This window comes from Sander lucioperca, chromosome 24 (genome assembly GCF_008315115.2).
Source record: "Sander lucioperca isolate FBNREF2018 chromosome 24, SLUC_FBN_1.2, whole genome shotgun sequence".
Lineage (NCBI taxonomy): Eukaryota > Metazoa > Chordata > Actinopteri > Perciformes > Percidae > Sander > Sander lucioperca.
In genome coordinates this window covers 7,768,279-7,790,692 of record NC_050196.1, presented here as the reverse complement: position 1 = coordinate 7,790,692, position 22,414 = coordinate 7,768,279, and the positions used below count along the sequence as shown (strand labels likewise).

The 22,414-nt window shown below is 42.0% G+C and overlaps 1 protein-coding gene across 4 annotated transcripts in view; it reads right to left on the bottom strand.

The window, feature by feature from the left end:
- LOC116044420 (histone deacetylase 4-like) overlaps positions 1-22,414 on the bottom strand; it is a 59,408-nt gene that overhangs the window by 18,842 nt on the left and 18,152 nt on the right. For 3 of the 4 annotated variants that reach the window (XM_031291556.2, XM_031291557.2, XM_031291558.2), the window contains 6 exons: positions 17,894-18,201; positions 11,477-11,627; positions 9,542-9,665; positions 7,289-7,407; positions 1,031-1,159; positions 798-907 (listed from right to left, as the gene is read on the bottom strand). In XM_031291556.2, the coding sequence (XP_031147416.2) occupies positions 798-907; positions 1,031-1,159; positions 7,289-7,407; positions 9,542-9,665; positions 11,477-11,627; positions 17,894-18,201 (941 nt within the window). Of the gene's footprint in view, positions 1-797; positions 908-1,030; positions 1,160-7,288; positions 7,408-9,541; positions 9,666-11,476; positions 11,628-17,893; positions 18,202-22,362; positions 22,384-22,414 lie in introns of those variants that run through there. The other variant, XM_031291559.2, reaches the window with a different exon arrangement.

Sequence of the window (22,414 nt, the reverse complement as noted above, 5' to 3'; positions counted from 1 at the left end):
GTTTGAATCATGAGAAAAGAACAGCACATGGGGCAAACACCGCAGCAGTAGATAGTCCACACATGGGGAAAGAGCTACGTCTGTGCCCTACTGGCGATGTGAAATCGTCACGGCCATCAGCCTCCTCCACACTGCCTGAGTGCCCCTAATGGGTACCACAAATAGCATCTAGCCAGCTCCTCGGCTGTCTTCCTCCTCTGCAGACACATCATCTGAGCATCCCTCACTGCTGTTAAGTCTACAGGCTAATGACAAGCACCTGTAGCCCAGCGCCCACACAAAAGAGCAAAGCTACTCTGACAGCAAAGGACTGAACTGAGGCTGTCTATACTGTAGCTCATGTTTTGTGCCATGATGCATAACCTTTAAACGCTGTGAAAGGTTTATGCTAAATATAAAGTATAAAAAGTATTTTGTGTTTCCCAACTATTTCATTTGCCGCAGGGGAGAAATTAATCAGCGTCTTGGCCTTCACTGGATGCTAAAACGTCTTTGAAAAGCTTAAAAGTTGCCAGTCTTAATTATTAGCAACTCCCAGGATGCTACTCAGGATTAGAGGGTGATAGAGGGGACTTTAAATACAGAATTAAACTAAGAATTTAAGAATGAACTGTATCAATTGTACAAAAAGTGCAGGGTTCACATAATGTTTGCGTGACTATGAATAACAGCTCCATATATGAGCAAATGTACAGTACATATCGGTCTAAACTAAGGGTTCTCTGAAGTGACAAGTTACTTGCTGTGTGTGTGTGTGTGTGTGTGTGTGTGTGTGTGTGTGTGTGTGTGTGCATTACCTCCATACTGTTGGAGACTGACACAGTGATGCCGTTCTCATTGGGGATGTTGTTGGAGCTATTATTCGGGGAGCTTGGGCCTGAGCCGGGGGCGCTGCTACACGCAGAGTCTGAAACACACGCACACACACACACACACACAAATCAAATACAATCACAAGAAAATACAGCAGCCTAAAAAAAATTAAAAAAAAACAAACAGCTGATGCATGTACTGTATGTTTGTCCCTAACCTGCCATGTCGAGTGAGCGTTTCTTGGCGGTGGTGATGGGGCTGTCTCGACGACGCAGCAGCGGACTGCTCCTCCGCTCGCTTACTTTCTGCTTCAGCCTGGAGCGCAGCTTCAGGTTGGGCTCCGAGGCTGAGGGAATAATGGAGAGAGAGAGAGAGAGAGAGAGAGAGAGAGAGAGAGAGAGAGAGAGAGAGAGAGAGAGAGAGAGAGAGAGAGAGACGACCCAAAACATTATGACTGATTCATTCATTAATTCATTAAAAAAAAACTGCTACAGTATATGGTGGATTCAACAGAAAAGGGCAGTGGTGGAAGAAGTATTCAGATCCTTTACCTAAGTAAAAGTGCTAATACCACACTGTAAAAAATGACAAGTAAAAGTCCTGCATTGAAAATGTTTCTTAAGTAGAAGTATGCAATGCAATTCAATTAAATGTGTGAAAGGTTTATGAAAGGTTTATGCTAAATATAAAAAAGTATTTTGTGTTTCCCAACTATTTCATTTGCCACAGGGGAGAAATTAATCAGCATCTTGGCCTTCACTGGATGCTAAAACGTCTTTCAAAAGCTTAAAAATTAAAAAAAAAAAAATGGCTTAATTATTAGCAACTCCCAGGATGCTATATATGCAAGTATCATGAGGAAAATGTACTTAAAGTATTGAAAGTTAGAAACTGGAAACGATCAAAACAGTTCTGTGCTTAATCTTCTAATCATTTCAGCTGTATTTGTAGGCCGTTATATTGTCGGGTAGTTTCATTTATAATAAAACATTGTATTTTATAAACTACATGTGTTTTGTGTGCAAAAATCTTAATTTGTAAAGTAACTACTGTAGTAACCAAAGCTGTCAGATGAACGGAATGGAGTAAAAAGTACAATATTTCTCTCTGAGATGTAGCGGAGTAGAAGTAGAAAGTGGCATGAAAAGAAAAGACTAAGTACAAGTACCTCAAATTTGTACTTAATTACAGTACTTGAGTAAATGTACTTTGTTACATTCCACCACTGGAAAAAGGGGGGACATTCTTGAGTCATGTCATCATGGAGATACAGCTGAGGACAACTCCTATACCTCTTATTTGTGCACATTCTTTGTAACATCCTGTCATTTCAGATACTTGCCAAGCTCATTATAACTTATTACAAAACTTCTATGCATGCACCAACTTTTTACCATTTCAACAGAGCAACATTTTTTAATATTTGTTCTCGTTTGTGGGATTTCCTAAATGGAAATGATGAGTTTTAAGTGTCTCCAACCAGGCTAAATGTGGTGGTGATGGCGCAGTGGCTATGACACATGCCTTTGGTGTGGGAGATCTGGGTTAAATTCCCACTGCGTTACATCAACCAATGTGTCCCTGAGCAAGACACTTAACCCCTAGTTGCTCCAGAGGTGTGTGGCCTCTGACACATACAGTATATAGCAATTGTAAGTCGCTTTGGTTAAGTGTCAGCTAAATGACATGTAAAGTAAATGGAGTCTCACCTAATGATGTGTCTAATTATCTGCTTTACTTATAACGAGGTGTGTGACTGGTTCTTGTTGCAGCCTGACAGTGACTGTTATTTGTGTGAATAAATGTCTCTCTGTAGAAACTTAATTTGATATTTTTAGACAACCCTCTCATGTACAGCACGTTGAACTGCAGTGTGCCATTTCAACTATGAAATTACAACACAGTCATCTACTTCTATCGCCTCTGATAACTAGGTCAACTTTTGATTCTCGCCAACTCCAGCTCAGACGCCGACACTCGTGTCGAGCCTCCTTGATGTTTAGCAGATAAGTGCAGCTTTGGACGAATCAATCAAAAGGGTGGGAGAGTTACCTGAGCTACAGTCTCACAGGCTTTCAGCTAAAACTGGGAGCTCCGCACATCAATCTGTCGTGGAGCGTGTTCCACAGAGCCGCTCTGTTATGAAACCTGTTTAGTGGACAAACTGTTACATGATGCTAGCCATTTACCGTCCGATTCCTCCCTCTTTTCTGAAAATGCCAAATTCTGATTCTTTCCCTTACAACATTGCGGCTAAAAAGCAATTAGCTCCAATTTGGGAGCCATGTCTTACTGCCCAAAGGCCTTTTGGTTCTTTTGTGAACGCTGTCACAGAGTTGTGAATTGAGACAGGGAGAAGGGAACGGCATGTCACCTTGGCTCCAGCTATGGAGGCTAATGCTTTGTTTACTCTGCCCTGCCAATCAGCAGCCTTGGATTGCACTATTCATTATCCAATTTTTAATCATCAAAGGAGAGCTAAATCCAAATGTAGTACATCATTAACCCCGATTATGATATAAGCCAGATTAATGCGCTACTATATTTTAAACCGAGGGTACAAATACTGAAACGCTACCTAGACCAAACTCTGAAAAAAAAACACAGAAAAAAATATTTTAGGAAACATTAATCAAACACTTGTGCCCATTCACAGTGTCACATAAAAATAAATGTGTGGAAAAGAGTGAAGTGTGAACTACGAAGTGTGAAGGTACAGTACAGTAGCACAAAGTGGGAGGGAGAGATCAGTCCAGATGGAGTCAAACCAATGAATGTTGGTGGCAGGAGTCGTCGGAAGTCAATTTACCACAAATGAGCATTTCCGAGGCTCCCTGTCCCTGAATTTGATTTTCAGGTCTTTGAAAACAATGAAGGTGGAAGTATTGTGCAAAAGAAAATTATAAGGGCCTTTAAAATGTAGGACAGTTACCCCCAACAAAGCCAAAACATAATAACTCAATATTTTGTCAAAATTCAGTTAGGACCAGAATCTGTTTGTTGAAATTTTAATTTTCCATAAAAACATGTAAAATGTGTGGGAACTACAAAAGAAGCACTCCACAGCTAGACTTACATAAAGATAACTTACTGACTATTTTCAACCCGTTTCCTGCGATTGAAAAAAAATCTATTTTGATGTGCTGACATCTAATTCAATTTATTATAACACATTAATAAGGCAGTAGCTAAATGTTGTTATAACAGAGAAAAAGTAAACACTGATAAACAAGTCCTGCTACTTGTACTGATTACAGTATCTGCTGTTATCTGACATTCACTCATTTTTCCTTTTGGGGGATATTCATCCTAAAAAGCATAGAATTAAAGTTTTACAACTTATATAGCTGTTACACACTTTTAGCTAAGCAGCATCCAAACTTCAAACCCTTGTTCTAAACTTCACCGTTTCCGTAGTACTGTGTACTGCGTACTGCGGTCTGTTTTTGTAAAATCTAAAATTAAAGTTTGATAGAAAATGTTTTATATGAAACATTATCTTTAATAATTCACTCTGCACATAGAATAAAAGCTGAAGGTATGTCCATGAAGATGAGCCAAATGTTTACTTAGTTTATTAAGCGTCTAACTTTCTAAAGAAGAAACTTTGTTAAACATCTCTGGACATGATCATTGCTGAACATGATAATGTCATAACCTTGATTTTGCAACACAAAAGCTATTATGGATGCATGAGTACATACAATCACACATGATATCAATGCACAGATGGTGCATTGTCGGCATGCTAATGTCCTGTAAGTGACCTCCTGTATTCAGACAGCCGCATGTTGCTTTGTATTCACGGTTGAGCTGCTCAGTCTGGTTATCAACCGACGCAATGTACCATCCAGTACCAGTCTGCCTATGTGCTATTGTGTCCATGTACAGGACTGGCTGCCCCAGTTAGACCACAAAAAAAACACATCATGAGTGAAAAGACAGGAACAGTATGTCTTGCTCATCAGAGAGCACAGCAAGTCAAAGGGCATCAAACTTTCCCATCCCGTCTACATCTTTCAGAGGCATTCATGTGTGCATTAAAACATGCACCAGACAAGGCACACTGTAAGTTCATGTGATGCTCTCTCACCCTTAAATGTTTACTGTGTACGAAGAGTTAATGATTTTAAAGGCGTCCATTAGACTCAGGATTTCAAAAAGCACCTCTTGTCACGCAACTCTTTTTTCCACTGTTCTCATTGTGCTGTGGATACATTTCTAAAATGTAAAAGAGGAGATGGGAGATGCACAAAAGAGTGCTGTTGCTTCCTTTGACCGTTGCTGGGAGCTACTTTGTGGCCAGGCGGTGATATGAAAGAGCCTCTAACCTCTCCCGAGCTGGCATTACCATAAGTAAATCCCGCAAAGCACGTCATCGCTGAGGGCAAATATCAGGGTGGCACAGGTTCTCTCCTCTCAGGCAGGCAGGCAGGCAAACACAATCCCCAGCCTTATAGAAATCAAGGGACGAACTCGCACTCCAGAGACATTCTTTTTTAGGTTTTTTCTATATATAAAGATAGTTTTTGGGAATGTGGCATCATCGTGCCACTTGCTGGATTTAGTTAAAATCCTGCTTGCCAGCTCCCGTATTCTGTACTCTCATCTTCTATTGCACTGCTTTTGAAAAGAAACCAACACCTTTTCCATCCTCAAATGTTTTGAGGTTTCACGTGCCTTGAGGTCTTTTTAATGGTCAATGAAGCCACCAAAAGCTTCTCCACTTCTCATCTTCCTCTCTCCATCGCCCTTATTATCACTGCTCTATCATCTCTACTTTTCACTCCTCAATTTCTCCTTTCTTCCTCCCTCTCTCCGTCTTCTTCTCCTCTCCCAGGGTGGAATGTAGCTGTGTGGGCCAGTGTCGACTGTGGTCTTTCTGCTGTTGTAGCCAGCACTCAGAGTCAACAGGACTCGAGCGCTGGCTGTAGCCGTCTGCCTCCGCGCTAAGTGAATAATTGCACTGTAAGACGACCGCTGCTTCACAGCTACACCACCGCACACACCACTCGCACTTTACACACACACACTGTAGGCCAGAGAAAACTTTATGTCAGTGTGGTGCATTCTGTAGCGATGGAACAGCTCTAATAACTTTTGACAAGATTTGTTACCCATTTAAAGGAAAACATGGTGCTCTGTGAGGTGGTACAGTTACTGCTTGAAGCAGCTGTGTTTTGGGGTACAAGTGCACTCTGTTTATCACCTTTACTTACTGTATATGTAGCACAACATTACAAAGTTCGTAACAGATAAAGGGCGATAAGATAACAGTAAAAGTGCAAGCGGAACGAATTAAAAGTCAATTTAAAATCAGATGTTGTAATTCCCCTGCCTGCTGTGTTTTTGAAGCGGAAGGTGGTGGGCAATTCATTTCTTGGAAAATACAGCAAATGACATTTAAATCGGACTCAAAAACCACCCAAGGATTTATGGCCTCCTGTTGGTTGAAATGTGTTGGCTGCCTTTAAAGAGTTGTGTCATGAAAAACCACCGAAATATGTCCTTCTTGTAGCATTAACCCAATAAAAGCAGATCAAAACTAGCATGTTATATAGTTGTTTTAGGCCCAAAAGGTTTTTATCAGAATTTACTATAAAAGAAATATTGCACGTGCCAGATTTGACATCTCTAAGACAGTGAGTAAACCAAGGAGAGGTCTGTTGGGTTTACTATGTGTATCATCAGCATAACAGTGAAAAGAAATATTGCTTTGTGAATTACTTGACCCAGAGGTATCGTGCAGATTGAAAACAATAAAGGGCCAATAATAGAGCCCTGGGGAACCCCCAAAAGTAATCGTTGCACTGCAAAAGGAGATGTTCCCAACTGACACAGCCCTCACATAGGATCTGTCAGAGGCATTTAGTTTTAATATGCAATCATCAAACAAATTAAAGGCAGCAGAAATGTCCGGCAACACAAAATAGTACAACAGCAAGCATCAGAGTGCTGCTGAATGCCTCAAATCTGATAGGATCTGAGTTAAATTTATATACTGTTCTCTCCAAATTCTTTTGATATAGATATCTAATAATAACACTGTCAGTGTTAAAATGAAGTTTCTTAGGATGTTGCTGAACAAGGGCTGAGTTTAAACAACCCCTGAGGATCAGGAACTATTAAAACCTAATAAAACGTCAGGTGCTAAAATGTTTAAAAAAAACTCTCACTCAAACGAACTCTTGAACCACCTACGCTCCGACTCTCTCGAACACTCTCATGTGGGGTATGCTGGGAGACCCTGACAGCCTAATGTGGATGTGATTAATGGTGCAGAGCTCTGATGCCATCTAAATTATGCTAGACGTGAGTCTGCATAGCAGCTACTGGATGTTTCAGTTGCAAGTGTTTGTGTGTAATCCTCTCTGAACGTGAGCCTGCATAGGAGAAAATAGACAGCTCTGCACTGCCAAAAACTAAATGTGTAAGCGTGTGTGTGTGTGTGTGTTTGTGTTTGTGTGTGATGTACCAGTCTTTCGCAGTGGGAAGTCATCCCGGGGGTTGTAGACACCCAGCACAGGGTGGTTGTAGGTGGACAGACCAGTCTGTGGAGGCGAGCTCTGGTCCAGGGAGCTGTGCTGGGTTTTTCTATAGAACAAAAACACAGTATTAAAGATGCCACCAAGATCACAAAATTATGTGGCCACTCATAACTTAGTGGACATGTGACCGAATAAGTAATCCAAACAAAGTAACTAACTTTATAGCTGTCAAAGATCTGTCTGATTAACACATCATGCAAATCCCTTGGCAAAGCTGCAGACATGTGCTGCCATCTGTTCACTGCCTACAGAATAAGGTGGTGTTTGTAGGCAAAGTTAAGCCGAGTTGGCTTCGGACCAAATGCATGTTCCTGAGCAGCGGATGTACACTTCTCATGTACATGTTCTCTTCCAAAACTGAGGGGGCAGATGAGTCCAATGAGTGGAGCGAGAAAGGCATAGAAAAGAAGAGACAGGCAGATATAGAAAGAAAAAGTTTGCATCACTTTGAGCTGTTAAAAGTCAACACGTGTGGGTGTTTCACTGGGTCACACATCAAGATTATGCAACGTTATGTCTTTGGTTATCTACTTGCATGTTACGGTTTTAATGCTTTTATTGTGCTAAATTAAATATACATAATCATGGAGAACATCATTTGTAAATGATGTCCACTGCTCAACTATGATGTTTTTGCTACTTTTTATACTGAAATACATATCAAAAGTTGTACTTTTTTACTCTACTACACTGATCTGACAGCTATTAGAAATTATTTTTCATACAAAACATATGATCAGCTTCTAAAACAGGATGCTAACTTGTAATGGAGTATTTTCTACATTTTTGTATTCCTACTTTTACTTAATTCCTCCTCTACCACAGCAATCCAGGGAGACCAATACTCTCTCCCATTAGACAAGCAAGAAGTACACATACTAAAAGAGAGTAGAGAGTAGAGAGTATTTCAATCAGTCAACTTCCATTCAAAAACTGCAAAAGTAGGACATGACCACTATCAATTGGTTTGTATAACCATGTTTCCATGTAAATCAGACAATGAAAGCACATGACAGGTGACTACGAGAGCAAACAAAGGGGGATATAGCAAGTGTACACACCTGCAAAGGGTTCCAGAGATGCTACAAAAACATTCAAGGCCGAGCCTTAAGTGTAGAAGCCTCTATCATCAGGTTTCAATATCCTGCTCTCGTGTATGTGAATGCGTATGTGTATGTGTGTGTGTATGTGTGTGTGTATGTGTATGCGTAATGTGATAACATGTGTGTGTGTGTGTGTGTGTATGTATGTGTATGCGTATGTGTATACATGTGTGTGTGTGTGTGTGTGTGTGTGTATGTATGTGTATGCGTATGTGTATACGTGTGTGTGTGTGTGTGTGTGTGTGTATGTGTGTGTGTAAGTGTATGTGTATGCATATGTGTATATGTATACGTGTGTGTGTGTATGTGTATGTGTATGTATGTGTATGTGTATGCGTATGTGTATGTGTGTGTGTGTGTGTGTGTGTGTATGTGTAAGTGTATGCATATGTGTATGTGTATACGTGTGTGTGTGTGCGTGTGTGTATACATGTGTGTGTGTGTGTGTGTGTGTGTGTGTATGTGTGTGTGTAAGTGTATGTGTATGCATATGTGTATGTGTATACGTGTGTGTGTGTGTGTGTGTGTGTGTGTGAGTGTGTGTGTATGCATATGTGTATGTGTATGTGTGTGTGTGTGTGCGTGTGTGTATGTATGTATGTGTGTGTGTGTGTGTGTGTGTGTGTGTGTGTGTATGTATGTGTATGTGTATGTGTGTGTATGTATGTGTGTGTGTATGTGTATGTGTATGCGTATGTGTATGTGTGTGCATGTGTATTCCCATCTCTGTTTTATAACCCTGCTCAATCCATCTCTCCGTCAGGCTAACACAGTGTGGCAGGTGAGGTAGAGGGGAAGCTCTCTGATAGATTAAGACACAATCCAATACATAATTCATCTGCAGATACCATCTAAACGTGTAATGACCTGCAGTTAGCTTCTGCTGTTATTTGCTGCTTAAAATCATTACAAAGAGTTGGAATATAAAAACAGAATGCCATGGCATTCCAACTGACAGGATTGATAGTGACTTCTCAATGTGAGACAGGTGATAGCTAGAGTTAAAATCTAAATGCAGCTACAAATCTCTGCTTTTCTTTTCTATCTCTCTTTGTTCAAGCAATAACTGTCCCTCACCGGTACCAGTAGGGAGCGTCATTGTGGAGGCCTCCTTGGTTGAGGCTCCGCTGGGCCAGGGCCTTCTTCTTGTTTAGGACAAACTCCTGGAGCCGCATCTTCACCTCAGTACTCGCCACTGCACCTAAGGAGTGAAGATGTAGAAAGAATTGAGATACACGGCAACTGGCAGAAAAATTAAATCTCACAAATGCTTTAGGACAGGTAAATCCTCAGAAGTGCCAGAATTGACCACAAGAACTGACTGACTGACAAGTTATCATGGGCAGTTGGCACATGCTGTCTTGTAGTCTGCAGGTATGATTCAAATGTCTCATCATAATTATACTCAAAACTTTTTCTTTTTCTTTCTTTTTTTAACTCAACATCATCATTTTATCTCCCTTCAGGTTGAAATAAATCAAAACCTAAAAAGGAAACGTTGGCTTCCAAAATTTGGCTGCACAGCATGACTTTGTAAGCTTTAAGGTTTTTTAATGACAGCAATGTGGACAGTTTTTTTTAATTTTGAGGGGGGGGGGCATTTTTGCCTTTATTACATGGTAGACACACTACACTACAATATCAGTTGATGTGTTGGTCAACTAATCAAATACACAAAACATTCTCTGCGATTCAGCTACTCAAGTGTGAGAAATTGGTATTTTTTAATATAATTGTAAATGAATTCTTTAGTGTCTGCCACAAACACACACACACACACACACACACACACACACACACACACACACACACACACACACACACACACACACACACACACACACACACTCACTCGACTCGTACGGATGCAGCCTCGATCTGTAACCACTTTCCACATAGTGTGTAAACTGCTCTCAAGGACTCCTGTCCACTCGCTTTCAATGAACTGTTGAGAGACATCCAGCAGGCAGCGGTAATAACTTGGCTTAGCCTCCACCAAGGCCACCAGCTAATACAGCTCGTTTACCACAGTAAATACACATGTTCTCCAAGTGAAATGGAAATACACAGAAATGAAAACACACACACACACACACACACACACACACACACACACACACACACACTGTGATTACTGATCTCAACGGTCCTTTCAACCATGAAGCATTTTAGAATGGAGTTTTTGCTAAGCAGTTCAGACCCCCATCTGATGCCACCAAACAGGTGAGGAACTAAACCTTTTGTCTATAGTCAGCAGTGGTCTGGGGCTAGGGAGTAATTTCCACTGGGGACAGGGGGGGCATGCCACACACACACACACACACACACACACACACACACACACACACACACACTTTGATATTATTTATTTACAATTCTCGGTGATATGTTAAACCATAAAGGAAGTAAGACATATTTTTCTTATACGTAGTTTACAACTATTCTATCTGAAAGAATTTATCATTATGATCAACCTAATTATTTCCTGGATTTTGGATCATCTTGGTCCCTAAATGTATGGAGAAAGGCAGGAAACTGCGTTCAAATCAAAAACATTTGTTGCCGGTAGATTCCCAGACCCCCTGTTTTATGTCCCCCCCCCCCACCCCCCCACCAAACTTTCAAACCAAAGTTACACCCTTGGTCTGAGGGGCCCAAAAATATGTACTAATATAGTCAAACAGCAGGCAGTTTCAGGTTTAACAGTGACAGTGGAGTTGCTTCTTATTTAGTTTTAGATATTTTTCCCAACAAGAGGAGTGAACATTTTTACAGTATGTTCTGCTATTCTCTTGTTTTCTTTCCTCCAATATTTGCTGCTGCTCTTTAGGAGGCAATGTGTGAATGCATGTTGCACAAAGGGTGAGAACAAACAAAAAAAATCTTACTATCTAAATAAAAAAAACAAAACAGGTTTTAGTTGGTTTCTGTTCCAAAGGGTGTCAAAAGTAGCTTTGGATTGAGTGCTTATTTAATATAGCATCTTGTTTCAGTAATGTATGTGCAACTTACTCTCCTGTCCCCTCTCCTTGTTCTTCAGCAGCAGCAGCTTCTGCTCCCTCTGCTGCTTCTCCAGCTCCTGCTCCAGCCGGTGGTTCTCCATCTTCCTCTGGTGCTCCAGCAGCTCCTGCTGGTGCTTCAATGCCAGAAGCTCTTGCTGCTGCTGTAGGAAGAAACATCAGAATCATGTCAGCAAAAAAACTCCAACATCCAGCCATATATTTAAACTTTTTTGCAAACCCTAAGCTGTCTTAGCTGCGACATTAAAACCGCTTCCAACAAAATAACTTCTCGTTTTCTGATCTAAATGTCATTCTTTCATTACTTTCTGGTCTTTAAACATCTATTTACATTCCGGGTCTGCTTGAGTTGCCATCGGAAATCATCAAGTCTGACAGCTGTTTGAAGCAATAAAATTGAATCTTTGCAATTTCATAAAAACCTCAGGCCACAAGCTTAAGCCTTTGAATGCATATAAACAATATAACTGAGGATGAGGCTATAGCAAGACACATCAACCAATCTGCTCCCTTTCTTATCATGCCAGAAACGAGTGAGAAGAGCGTCTGTTAAATGCTTTCAATGTGAAAACCTGTCTTCCTCAGACCTTTGTACTAAAAGGGGTGAAACCGACTGTGGCTCGACGGTTTGTCCTGTAACCAAAAAAGGTAAAAAGTAAAATTTGCATACAAGCCAAAATGTGCTCACAAACACCTATTTGTCTCAGTGAAGCGTCCTTTAATGAGACCCAGAACTCCCAGTGAGTCACAGTGGATAAGAGCATCAATTAAATGCTACAAGTGCACACTGAAAGCTGCTTTCACCTTCTTCGGAGCCCTAATACATTTCTCTGACCTAAGGCACCAAACCAAGTCCTAATTTCTTTTTAATGTCTCTGTAATATACAATAAATAGGCAAGATGTCTGTGCTAGCACTCAGCCAGCTCCATAATGACCTTTTTCTGACGTGCCAAGGAAACGACATTCTGCCCTCTTCTTCCCCTCATCATCACACGCCGAACGGCAATATTTGATCAGTTTACTAAAACTGCATGTAATCAACTTCTCATCACACAGTAAATAGACGCTCAGTAGCCGGGACATGCTCCTCTGTTTACCCTGAGGGCAAATCAAATGTTTGAGACAAGTCCGTGAATAAATGAGTGTCTGAACGTGAGAGGAAGGTGAGGTGGGACAAGTGAGAAAAGCACATGGGCTCTCTGGCTTGCTTCCAGCCCCGCTGCCTTCATCCTTTTTATTTTTTATTTTTGCCTTTCAATCAACGTTGGGGATAGGGGATTGAGTGGGTGGGAAGGCTCAAAGTAACCTCCCCACCCACATACACACCCAAACACACACACCTAAAGCCCCTGTGGCTCAACAAACCAGAGATGTACACACAGAATTTCCCTTTTGACTAATACTGTGGGGAGCTTCGTGATAGCTCTCACATTTGAGTGAGTGTGTGTCTATGCAAGTGTGTGTGTGGCTGCCCCTTAATGTAGAAGCAAACTGGGCATGCGTGCGACTGTGTGTTTGCTGACATTTGAGAGGATGTGTATGTTTTAATGCCTGTAAGCTAGTGTGTGTGCGTGTGTGCGTGTGTATTTGTGTCCACAGGGGCTGTGAATGGGGCTGATTGAGGCCGGGCCTCCCTGCTCTGGCTGTGCGTCACTGGCCTACACCTGAGTGGTCCTGCAGCCCCACCACAGGCCAGACGGCCTTCATTCAGCATCACTCATCCATCAACATCACAAGACGACCCAACAGAGGGGACTAAACTGTCCCACGAGAGGGAAAGCACAGCAGATAATACAGTCCATAAATACTATTGAGTACAATGTGAAATGTGCACCAAGCATCTGCAAAAGGCTTTTTCATTACAGATGGTCTGTAGAAGAAGAAAGAAGAAGAAAGAAAAAAAGAAGGAAAAAATAAAGGGAGACAGCAAGGGGGAAAAGAGAGTAGAAGAAAAGAAGGAAGAGAGGAAGGACATTAAAAAAACATTGAGGAGAGAAGAGAGGAAAAAACAAAAAGAGCAACTAAAGAGACCGAGAGGAAGGGTGAGCGGAAAGTGTGGAAAGGTACAGTAAAAACTTCTTAAAGCTAGCCTGGTTGACACCAGACCCTTCTCAGTTGTAACTGAGAGTGGGTCTGGGAAAGGTTCATTGATAGTTAATTTCCAAAGGGGCGTCACCAACAGACGCTGCTCAAATGCCTCTGGGCGCAATTGGATAGTCCAACCAATCAGACCAACGATCCGGGTGACACTGCGCTTCGGTAGCCGTCATGTTGAATGTAAACAAAAAGCTGCTCGCCTCAACGGTTGTGATTGGTGTAAAGCCCGCCTCAGCGGTTGTGATTGGTGCCTCAATTTCGGGGACATTGGAAATGGGTTTGAATGGGCTCTTCGCCAGACTGACTTGCAGAGCAAATCTCAAATTTGCTGGAAGTTCGTCAGGGTTTACCCAGGCTATCTTAAAGCGTAACTCGGCAAAATGCAACCTAGGGTCTGTTTGTCAATGTACCGAGTCAAACTTTCGTTTAAAAGCATATTTAGGATGGAATCGCCACTTTTAAGATTTACCGTATTTTCGTTTTTCGGTCAAATGGCCTTTTGAATGGGAGTGCTAGGGGCACTTTTATGCTAGCCTCATAATAGCTATTTTTAAAACACTACGAAGGCACAACATGAAACTTTGCTCGAAGTATGACCAGGGTCTCTACACCTTAACGAAAGCATTGACAACATTGTGTACCTAGAGTTTACTAAAAAGAAAGGTTTTAACAACTCACTGTAGCTCTTGTTGTTTCCGGCTGCTACCACCTCGGCAGTTAAAACGAGTCGATATCAAAACAAGTAGCCACAGAGTTAGTATATCCCTTGTGCACCGGTGTAGTTAAGGTGTAGAGCCCCTGGTGATACTTGGAGCAAAGTCTCATGTTGTGTCGAGCCTTCTTAGTGTTTTAAAAATAGCTATTTTGAGGCTAGTATAAAAGTGCCCCTAGCACTCCCATTCAAAAGGCCATTTGACTGAAAAACGAAAATACGGTACATCTTAAAAGTGCTTTTTCCTAAATATGCTTTTAAACGAAAGTTTGACTCGGGTACATTCACAAAAAGATTTTGGCGAGAGTTACGCTTTAAATGTGAATGTGTTCTAGTTTCGTCTCTCCTCTGTGACAGTAAACTGAATATTTTTGAGTTGTGGATGAAACAAGACATTTGAGGACGTCATCTTGGGCTTTTTGGGAAAACGCTGATCCACATATTCTGACATTTTATAGACCAAACAAGCCATCGATTAATTGAGAAAAGAATCGACAATGAAAGGAATCATTAGTCGCAGCCCTAGAAAGGAGACAGGAAAAAAAGAAAGCAAGGGAGGAGAGAAGAAAGACAGAAAGGCACTTTGAAAAAAAAAAAACGAGGCAAGAAAGAAGGCAGGAAGTAATGAAGGAGCAGAAAAATGAAGAACAACAAAAATGGGGGGCTGGAGAGGGAGGGGGGGGAGGGGAGAGGAGAAGAAAGAAGACAGGAAGAGAGAAAAGAAGTAAGAGTAGGAGAGGAAGGAAGGAAAGAAGTAAGTGAAGAAAGAAGGAATACAGGAAGGAAGGGAGAAGAACGACAGTACGGAAGGAAGAGAGGAAAGACTGGAGGAAAGCACACTGGTAGAAGAAAGAGAGTACGTACGAATAAAAGGAATAAAAGAAAGACCAGTCCAGTATGAATCAAGTTTGCGCACGAGGAACTGAAATCATTACATTCAATCTCCTATTCTCCTGCCCCCGACAATCCATTTTTAGACAATTTCTTCTTGAGTCCTGAAAAAGTAGTTCAGCTGAATCTGCGTGTGTTACAATTCACATTGCAGCGGTAATGTTCTAAAAAAGAACAAACACTAGAATATTTTTACATGACACTTGAGCCCCACAGGAGCTCTCCGGTGCTCTCGGGGGTCCTGATGTATTAGAGCTTCAGAGTGTGGGCGTGCTGATCTAGATTCCCTTTGTATTTCCAGGTCACTACGATATGGGCGTGTGATCCCGGCTTCATCTGCTATACGACACGTACTGCTCGGCGTGTAATGCACGTCTGACTCGCAGTGCACTGAAAGAGTCAAACACTTGCCTTTCATATTCAAATGCACTCCTTCGGAACATAGAGTATGTGTTATTGGATGCTGATATTTAAAGTAAGGCTACAACAGGACTGGTGCATAAAGGCTGTTTTAGAGCTGTTACACACTAACCAGACGGCCGACCGTCGGCAGAAAAGGCAGTCGGACTGATCAGTCGGGTCCCCGAGGTCCAAAAAAATGCCTCAAAACACACTGAGGCGACGCCGACGTAAGCGTACGCTCTGCGCGTGCGCGAAACGTAATATGTCTCCATAGCAGCAGGCGGCGCTTCTCTGTATTGTTTCCCAGAAAATGAAAACCGGCAGCTGATAGGACGAACGCGCCACGTGGGTCTTTTTTCTCCGGAAATTCACAGCCAGACTGTCATGGCGGCTTGTTCAGCATACGATCTCATATTGTACTAAAATAGTTCACCGAAACCTGTTTCTGAAAACATTTTAAGCGAGAAATAGGCCATGCAGTCGATGAATCTTTCTTCATTTCAGATCAACAAAGGTCAGTTTAAAAGATTTTCGCTCATCCGCTCGCCATTTCCGGGTGGGTCCCGACTGCCCTGTCTCCGACTGAGCATGTCGGGTCGGCCAAAATGAAGGCCGACGGCTCCACGGACGGACGACGGAACGGAACACACCGAACAGACTCGAGTCACGGACCTCGCCAGACTGTCCGACAGCCGATAATCGGGTTGGTGTTTCAGGGCCCTTATGCTTCTGCGTCAAATCGACGGCGTACCCCCGCAGACCCCTCTGCGTCGACACGAACCCCCCCTCCGAGCCCTCCACCGTAGCTCGACGTGCACCTCCAAAAATGTGTAACTTCGCGTCGAGGCGACGCAGACCGCAAGGACCGTGATTGGTCAACTCGTCCTGCGTGTTGATAGTCGTTTTCAAGCAGCCTACTGTGGGGAGTAGCAACATGCTAGTTCACTGACATAATCTTTGTAAATAAACTCAGACATATTTTGGTTATAATGACAGGGTTATCTGTTTGTAAAGCGTCTATATGTCAGTAACGTTTTGAAATGAGCACTTCGCCAGCAAGCAGTACTTTGTGGGCAGTGGTGCTAAAGTTTGCTTGCTAACATGACATAAACTGGCTGGCAAGACACCTCGCAAATAACCTCAGACTTATCACCCCCTAGCGTTATGGTGGTGAAATGCACCAGCGATGCAAAGCGACCCCGACGCAGAACTCCGAAAGGGTCACGACGCCGTAGCTACGGCGTGGAGTTGATGCAGAGTATAAAACAGCCTTAAGGGTTTAGTTATGTAATGCACCATCAGCGCTAAAAACAAAAATAGTCTGTCTTTCACATATTTTCTGGATCTAAACACACCCTTGTATTGCTGTTATCTATCGCTGAAGTGCCTCCTTGTTCTCTGCTCCCTCTTTACGCAGAGCAAAATGATTTAAAGCTGACGGAGCTGCTCTCGGTGGCTGGGTTTAGTCTGTTAATGAAGAACCTAGACAGAATCAAGAGCTGCCTCTGCTTTGTTTAGTGAAGTTCCAAATAGGATTGGGCTGCAAGCCTGCTGCTGTGATTTTGGATTGCTGCCTCTTGGACTTAAATAAAATCGTACTCTTTTGTGCTACTTTAATTGTATTGCTTTATGTACATGGTTGGTTGCTGTGGGTCTACAGCTTTAATGATCGATGATGTTGTTTTTCTTTGAATAACAAGGCCACATTTACTCAGTGTACTCAATCTGTGAGAAGGCAGACATGCTGCATGTCCATAGCAATCATTTTAGTCCAAATTAAGGACATATATGTGTGTTAAACAAACATTTGGCCTTGAATCATCTCTTGCATGTCACTCTGTACAAGTGACAAAGTTAAAATAAATAAATAAATAGTCCTGCCTTTAAAATGTAACTTGTGTAAAAGTGTTAACATGCACAAAATATACTTAAAGTACTCATTATGCAGAATGGCACATTTCATAATAATGATATGATATATTATTTAATTATAATTATGGATGCATTCATGTGTAAGCATCACTAATGATGCAGCCGGGGCTAATTTAGGTTGGTAGGTAGCTAAATCTACAATAACACATCATGTTTTATTGGTCAACTGTAAAGCAACTAAAGCTGTCAAATAAATACAGTGGCATACAAAGTACAGTTATTTGCCTTGCAAATTGTAGTGTACAAAAAGAAAGTCACATTAAAATGTAAAATCCTCAAGTACTTGTACAAGTACCTCAAAATGACACAGGGCCTGATTCCTCATTCCGCCGCTGTTCATATCAACTGACCCGTCAGAAATGTAAATAGCATACCTTGATGTGTTCCTGGAGCTGGGCCTCGTGCTGGCGGGACAGCTGCTCGTGCTGCCGCTGGAACTCGGCGATGAGGATCTGCCGCTGGATCTGCTGCTTCTGCTTCAGGGTCAGCAGCTCCTGCTGCAGCTGCTGCTCGCGCACCGAGGCCCCCACCACACTGCCGCCGCCGCCGGCCGGGCAGGACGACTGCTGACTGGGCGGGGAGAGCGAGGACACCTGCTGCTGCTGCTGGTGATGGTCCACGCGCAGGTCCATGGGAATGGCGGCTGGAGGGAGACGCAGGGGCAGCGCCGAGTTGATGTCCACTGAAGGGACGAAGGGATACAGAGAGAAGTTGGAACAGAGGTACAATCACACAGCGCGCCTGTATGTTCTTAGATGTTGGGTCAACCCTCTGACTGTCTATTAAATGCTGTGGTGTTTTGTAGGGCCGGGACGATATGCTATTGTCCCGATTCGATTCTTTCACGATACATGGGTGCCAATTCCATTAGCATTGCGATTTTTTTCCATTCAATGCGATTTTCATAGTATCGCGATTCGACAGTATTGAGCATTGCGTTTGACTTTTCCTTCTTTAATCCTTGTGTTGTCCTCGGGTCAAATTTGACCCGTTTTCAAAGTATTTATATCAGAAATATGGGTTTCTTTGAACCAAAATGCCCAAAAAATAACATGGCTGCATGGATGTATACGATGTATGTATGGAACCCATACAACGATCTCTGCACGTAAAATTAATGATTATTTTTTATTAAATTTGGGGTGTTTTATTCAATTTCATAAACATGTTTAAATGGTTTTAAAACAGTATCGTGACTAAACTTTGACATAAACCAGCCTGTGATCCACTCAACATCCTTTGACCTTAACCATTAGTCAAAATAATTCATAATTTCCACTTTTTTAACTCAAAGATTAGGTATAATGTCATATAAATTAGGTTTATTGACCATGAATTTAAAAATAAAACGTTGAAAAAAAGTTACAAAAACGTTTTAAAAAGTTTTAAAAGCATAAAAAAGCACCAAAAATACAAATTCACGTTTGACCTGGATGGACAACAAGTTCATGGTCGACGGGGAGGCAACACAAGGGTTAACACAAACAAAAGTTGAATAATACACTTCTAGAGGCAATACATCATGCACATTTCTAAAAACTACTACTGCTACTTGTTTTCTAAGAAGAATGCACATCACATGTCAGTCTGACATTTATTTCATTTGTAAAAAAAAGAAAAAAAAGAACGTGTTTTCTGCATTTTCTGCTTTCGCTCTGTTTTCCTGGAAACGGACATGATGTAGTCAGCGTTACCGTATAAACAGAAAATATTTAGATGAATAATTGGTAAAAAATGAATAAATAATAAATATCACCATACACACGATATGCCATTTTCCTTCCCAACCCCTAGTGAGACAGGACCAAAACGTACTGTAAAGCTAAACATCGCTGTAACATGATTCTACAAGGCACCTTGGTGTTTACGGAGTTAGTTAGTAAAACTGCAAGGGGAGACATTGTACCGCTGAATTGAATTAAATCAAAGCTCCTCAAAATGTTACTTAATTACCTGCTCAGGAATGCAGGTATGAGCGTTATAAAAAGAAACCTGTTGGCACCAAACTGCAGCGTCATCTGGCACCAGTTTTAGCATCAATTTCTGAAGCATCGAAAGGGTTTCAAAAGTGATTAAAAGCGTTGTGGTTCTAATTCACACGCTCTCCAATTTTGACCAGCTTTTCTGCAACTTCAGTGAAAGAAATACATAGCTGTACAAACGCTATGGTGTGCAAATGTGTTTGAAAATAAGCTTTCAATTGACAGTATAAGGGGTAAAGGGTGAAAGACTGCTCTCAAACTGTAGCCAATGCGCTCGCTTAAAGACACACAAACAGTGACATTAGAGTGATAAATCAAATTAGCAGAGTTTCACCCGATAATAAAACACCTTTATAGCCATGGGCAACATAACAGATGCCTGTAATAGAGAAGTATCGACTGTTATTTGTACCGGCGAACCCAAGCAAAAGGTCTAAATATTTAGCATCTGTCAAAAGTAATCAATCTGTACAATGTATCAGCTGGCACTGATATACACATACAGTACATGGCTGGTGCTGTGGTGCTCACAGCAACTTCAAGTCCCCATGTTGGTGACCATCTTCCATGTTTGAAATCATAGCATTTTTCAATAGCTACCCCTGAGGTGATGACAGAAACTTCTTATGGTAATCAATAAAGCTTCCGATCTAGCAATGAAAAAGTGACATTGAGGCCTCTTTCTATACACACACACACACACACACACACACACACACACACACACACACACACACACACACACTACCCATGACTGATGCTGCAGTTACACATGAAGCCTGGCGACATCTGACAAAGATTGCATTGACCTGAAGCGAGCTGCAGACCTTGAGCCGTGGCCAGCCACCCACAAATCACTGCACAGGAAGCCTTCCAATCACGCGCCTTCCTCCCCATTAAATCTGAATAAATAGGAGTCGATTGGCTGATTATTTACCTACATGTTTACAGAGAGCGCGGCAAGAGCCAGAGATACTTGCCTGGAACTTTGTGTTAATAAAGAGGCAAACATGCCATCACTGGCACACTTAATGGCATGGTCCAGAGCCACACGCATGCCCACAGACGCACAGCAGATACACTTCATACAGTCACTTAATAAATACACAGCGATTATCCAGTGGCAAATTTACACTTTGAAGCATGTATGCCTAAAACCCCGGAGAGAGTTCTCACGATATATTTTTAGGATGTCACACTTGCATTCAATCCTTGGACAAAATCACACAATTTGAAGTGTGAAAGTGCTTTTAAGAAAGCTTCAATGCTCATAAACACACTTGTCAAATAGCCACTCAGGCCCCGCTATGGCAAACTGATTTGAGAGAATTCTAATAAAAACACAGACACATCTCTCTTGCTAGAAGCATTTTGTATTGGAAAATTGCTGATACCTTTTCCACTTCAAGTTTAGAGACGGGATCAAGTATCCTGCATCTGTTAGACCGTCAAATTGACCTATGATACATTATTCTCTGCAAACCGTGCTAAGTTTGAAAAATAGAGGCGTAAAGCATATACATAGAAGATCGTTTAAATGTAAACAGCCTTTTTACTACTTTCTTCTGAACATCATCCTCACTGCAGACGAACTGTAACTGTGCGTGTCGCCTTTAAAAACTCCACCGCGGCAGGTGAAACGCACCCCCCGCGCCTATTATCATCCGTGCCATCGGAGAACAGAGCAACAACATGCAATAGGTCCCTGAGGGCTGCCGTCATGTGGGGGATGACAACAACATGTGAGTCAGTCGTCGGCACAGTCGTCTTATCCGTTCACAATGCGCACAAAGTGAAAATTAGTCTATTTGTTTCAACCCGCAGGACATGAGGTTTGACATTTCACCCGTCATAAGAGGCCTTCTTTCATTCCCTTTCCCTTCAGTCTCCTTCTTATTTCCACTATTACTTTCCTTCCATGAAAACGAGCATGCCATTTGTGAATCTGACTAACAAGGTACCCAATATTTAATTCAACGCAGTTTTTTTGGCTGTTCTCCGGCCCTCGGTCAGTTTAGAGGCGACGACGGTTACAGTTTGGCAGTTAGGCAGACGAGAGGGAAAGGAGAGAGGGTGCTTGTTAGTAAAGACTGACTCCTACAACGGTGAATCATTCCGTGGAGAAAGTTTGCATCAAAAACACGAAAAAAGGGGGTTTTGACAGCGAAAATAATCTAAATTATAGAAAACTTCTCATTTACAGTGACATTTTTTCATTTCAAGTGGCTTTACTCACTAACTTCTACTGCTACCTGGATCTGTATGAGTCACTTTGCAGTTTGAGATCCTGAGTCAATGTCTGGCTGACTATTAAGGAGACTGAGGGCTGAAAGTAGCAAGGAATACATATTAAGTTTTCAGGGTCAGTTTTGGGCTGACGTCAAAGGTAAACATGCACTGTGACTGCTGACCTACGGCTGAAAAAAAAAAATAAAAAATAAAAAACACCTACATTTTCACTTATTTGTCCTTTTTTTCTTATCTAATATTAGTTTAAGCATGTATAAGAGCGAGCCAATCATTTTACGTCAGAGGTTTTAGAAAAGGAAAAGAAAGACAGGGCAGGAGAGATGTGACAGGAAACTGCACTTGTCAAAGCGTTGCGGCTCCACTCGTGGCTAATGCAAATCCATAACTCATACGCACAATCGCTCTCCCCGTACAGAATGTTCTTCTACAGATATTGAGTCCCTAACACAACACAAACAGCCTCTACCTATTGATAGTGACGCACATGCACAAACAAACTCATATGGCATCTCTGTCACCCCGGTAGTGCTAATTGCTCGCCACACAAATAGAGGGAGATGCAGAAAGAGAGACAGAGAGAGGTGGGAATCGGTGGTGTCGTTAAAACGTACCCATCAGTGCTCTCCTCTTCCTCCTCCTCCTCCTCCTCTTTTCAGCAGCCTC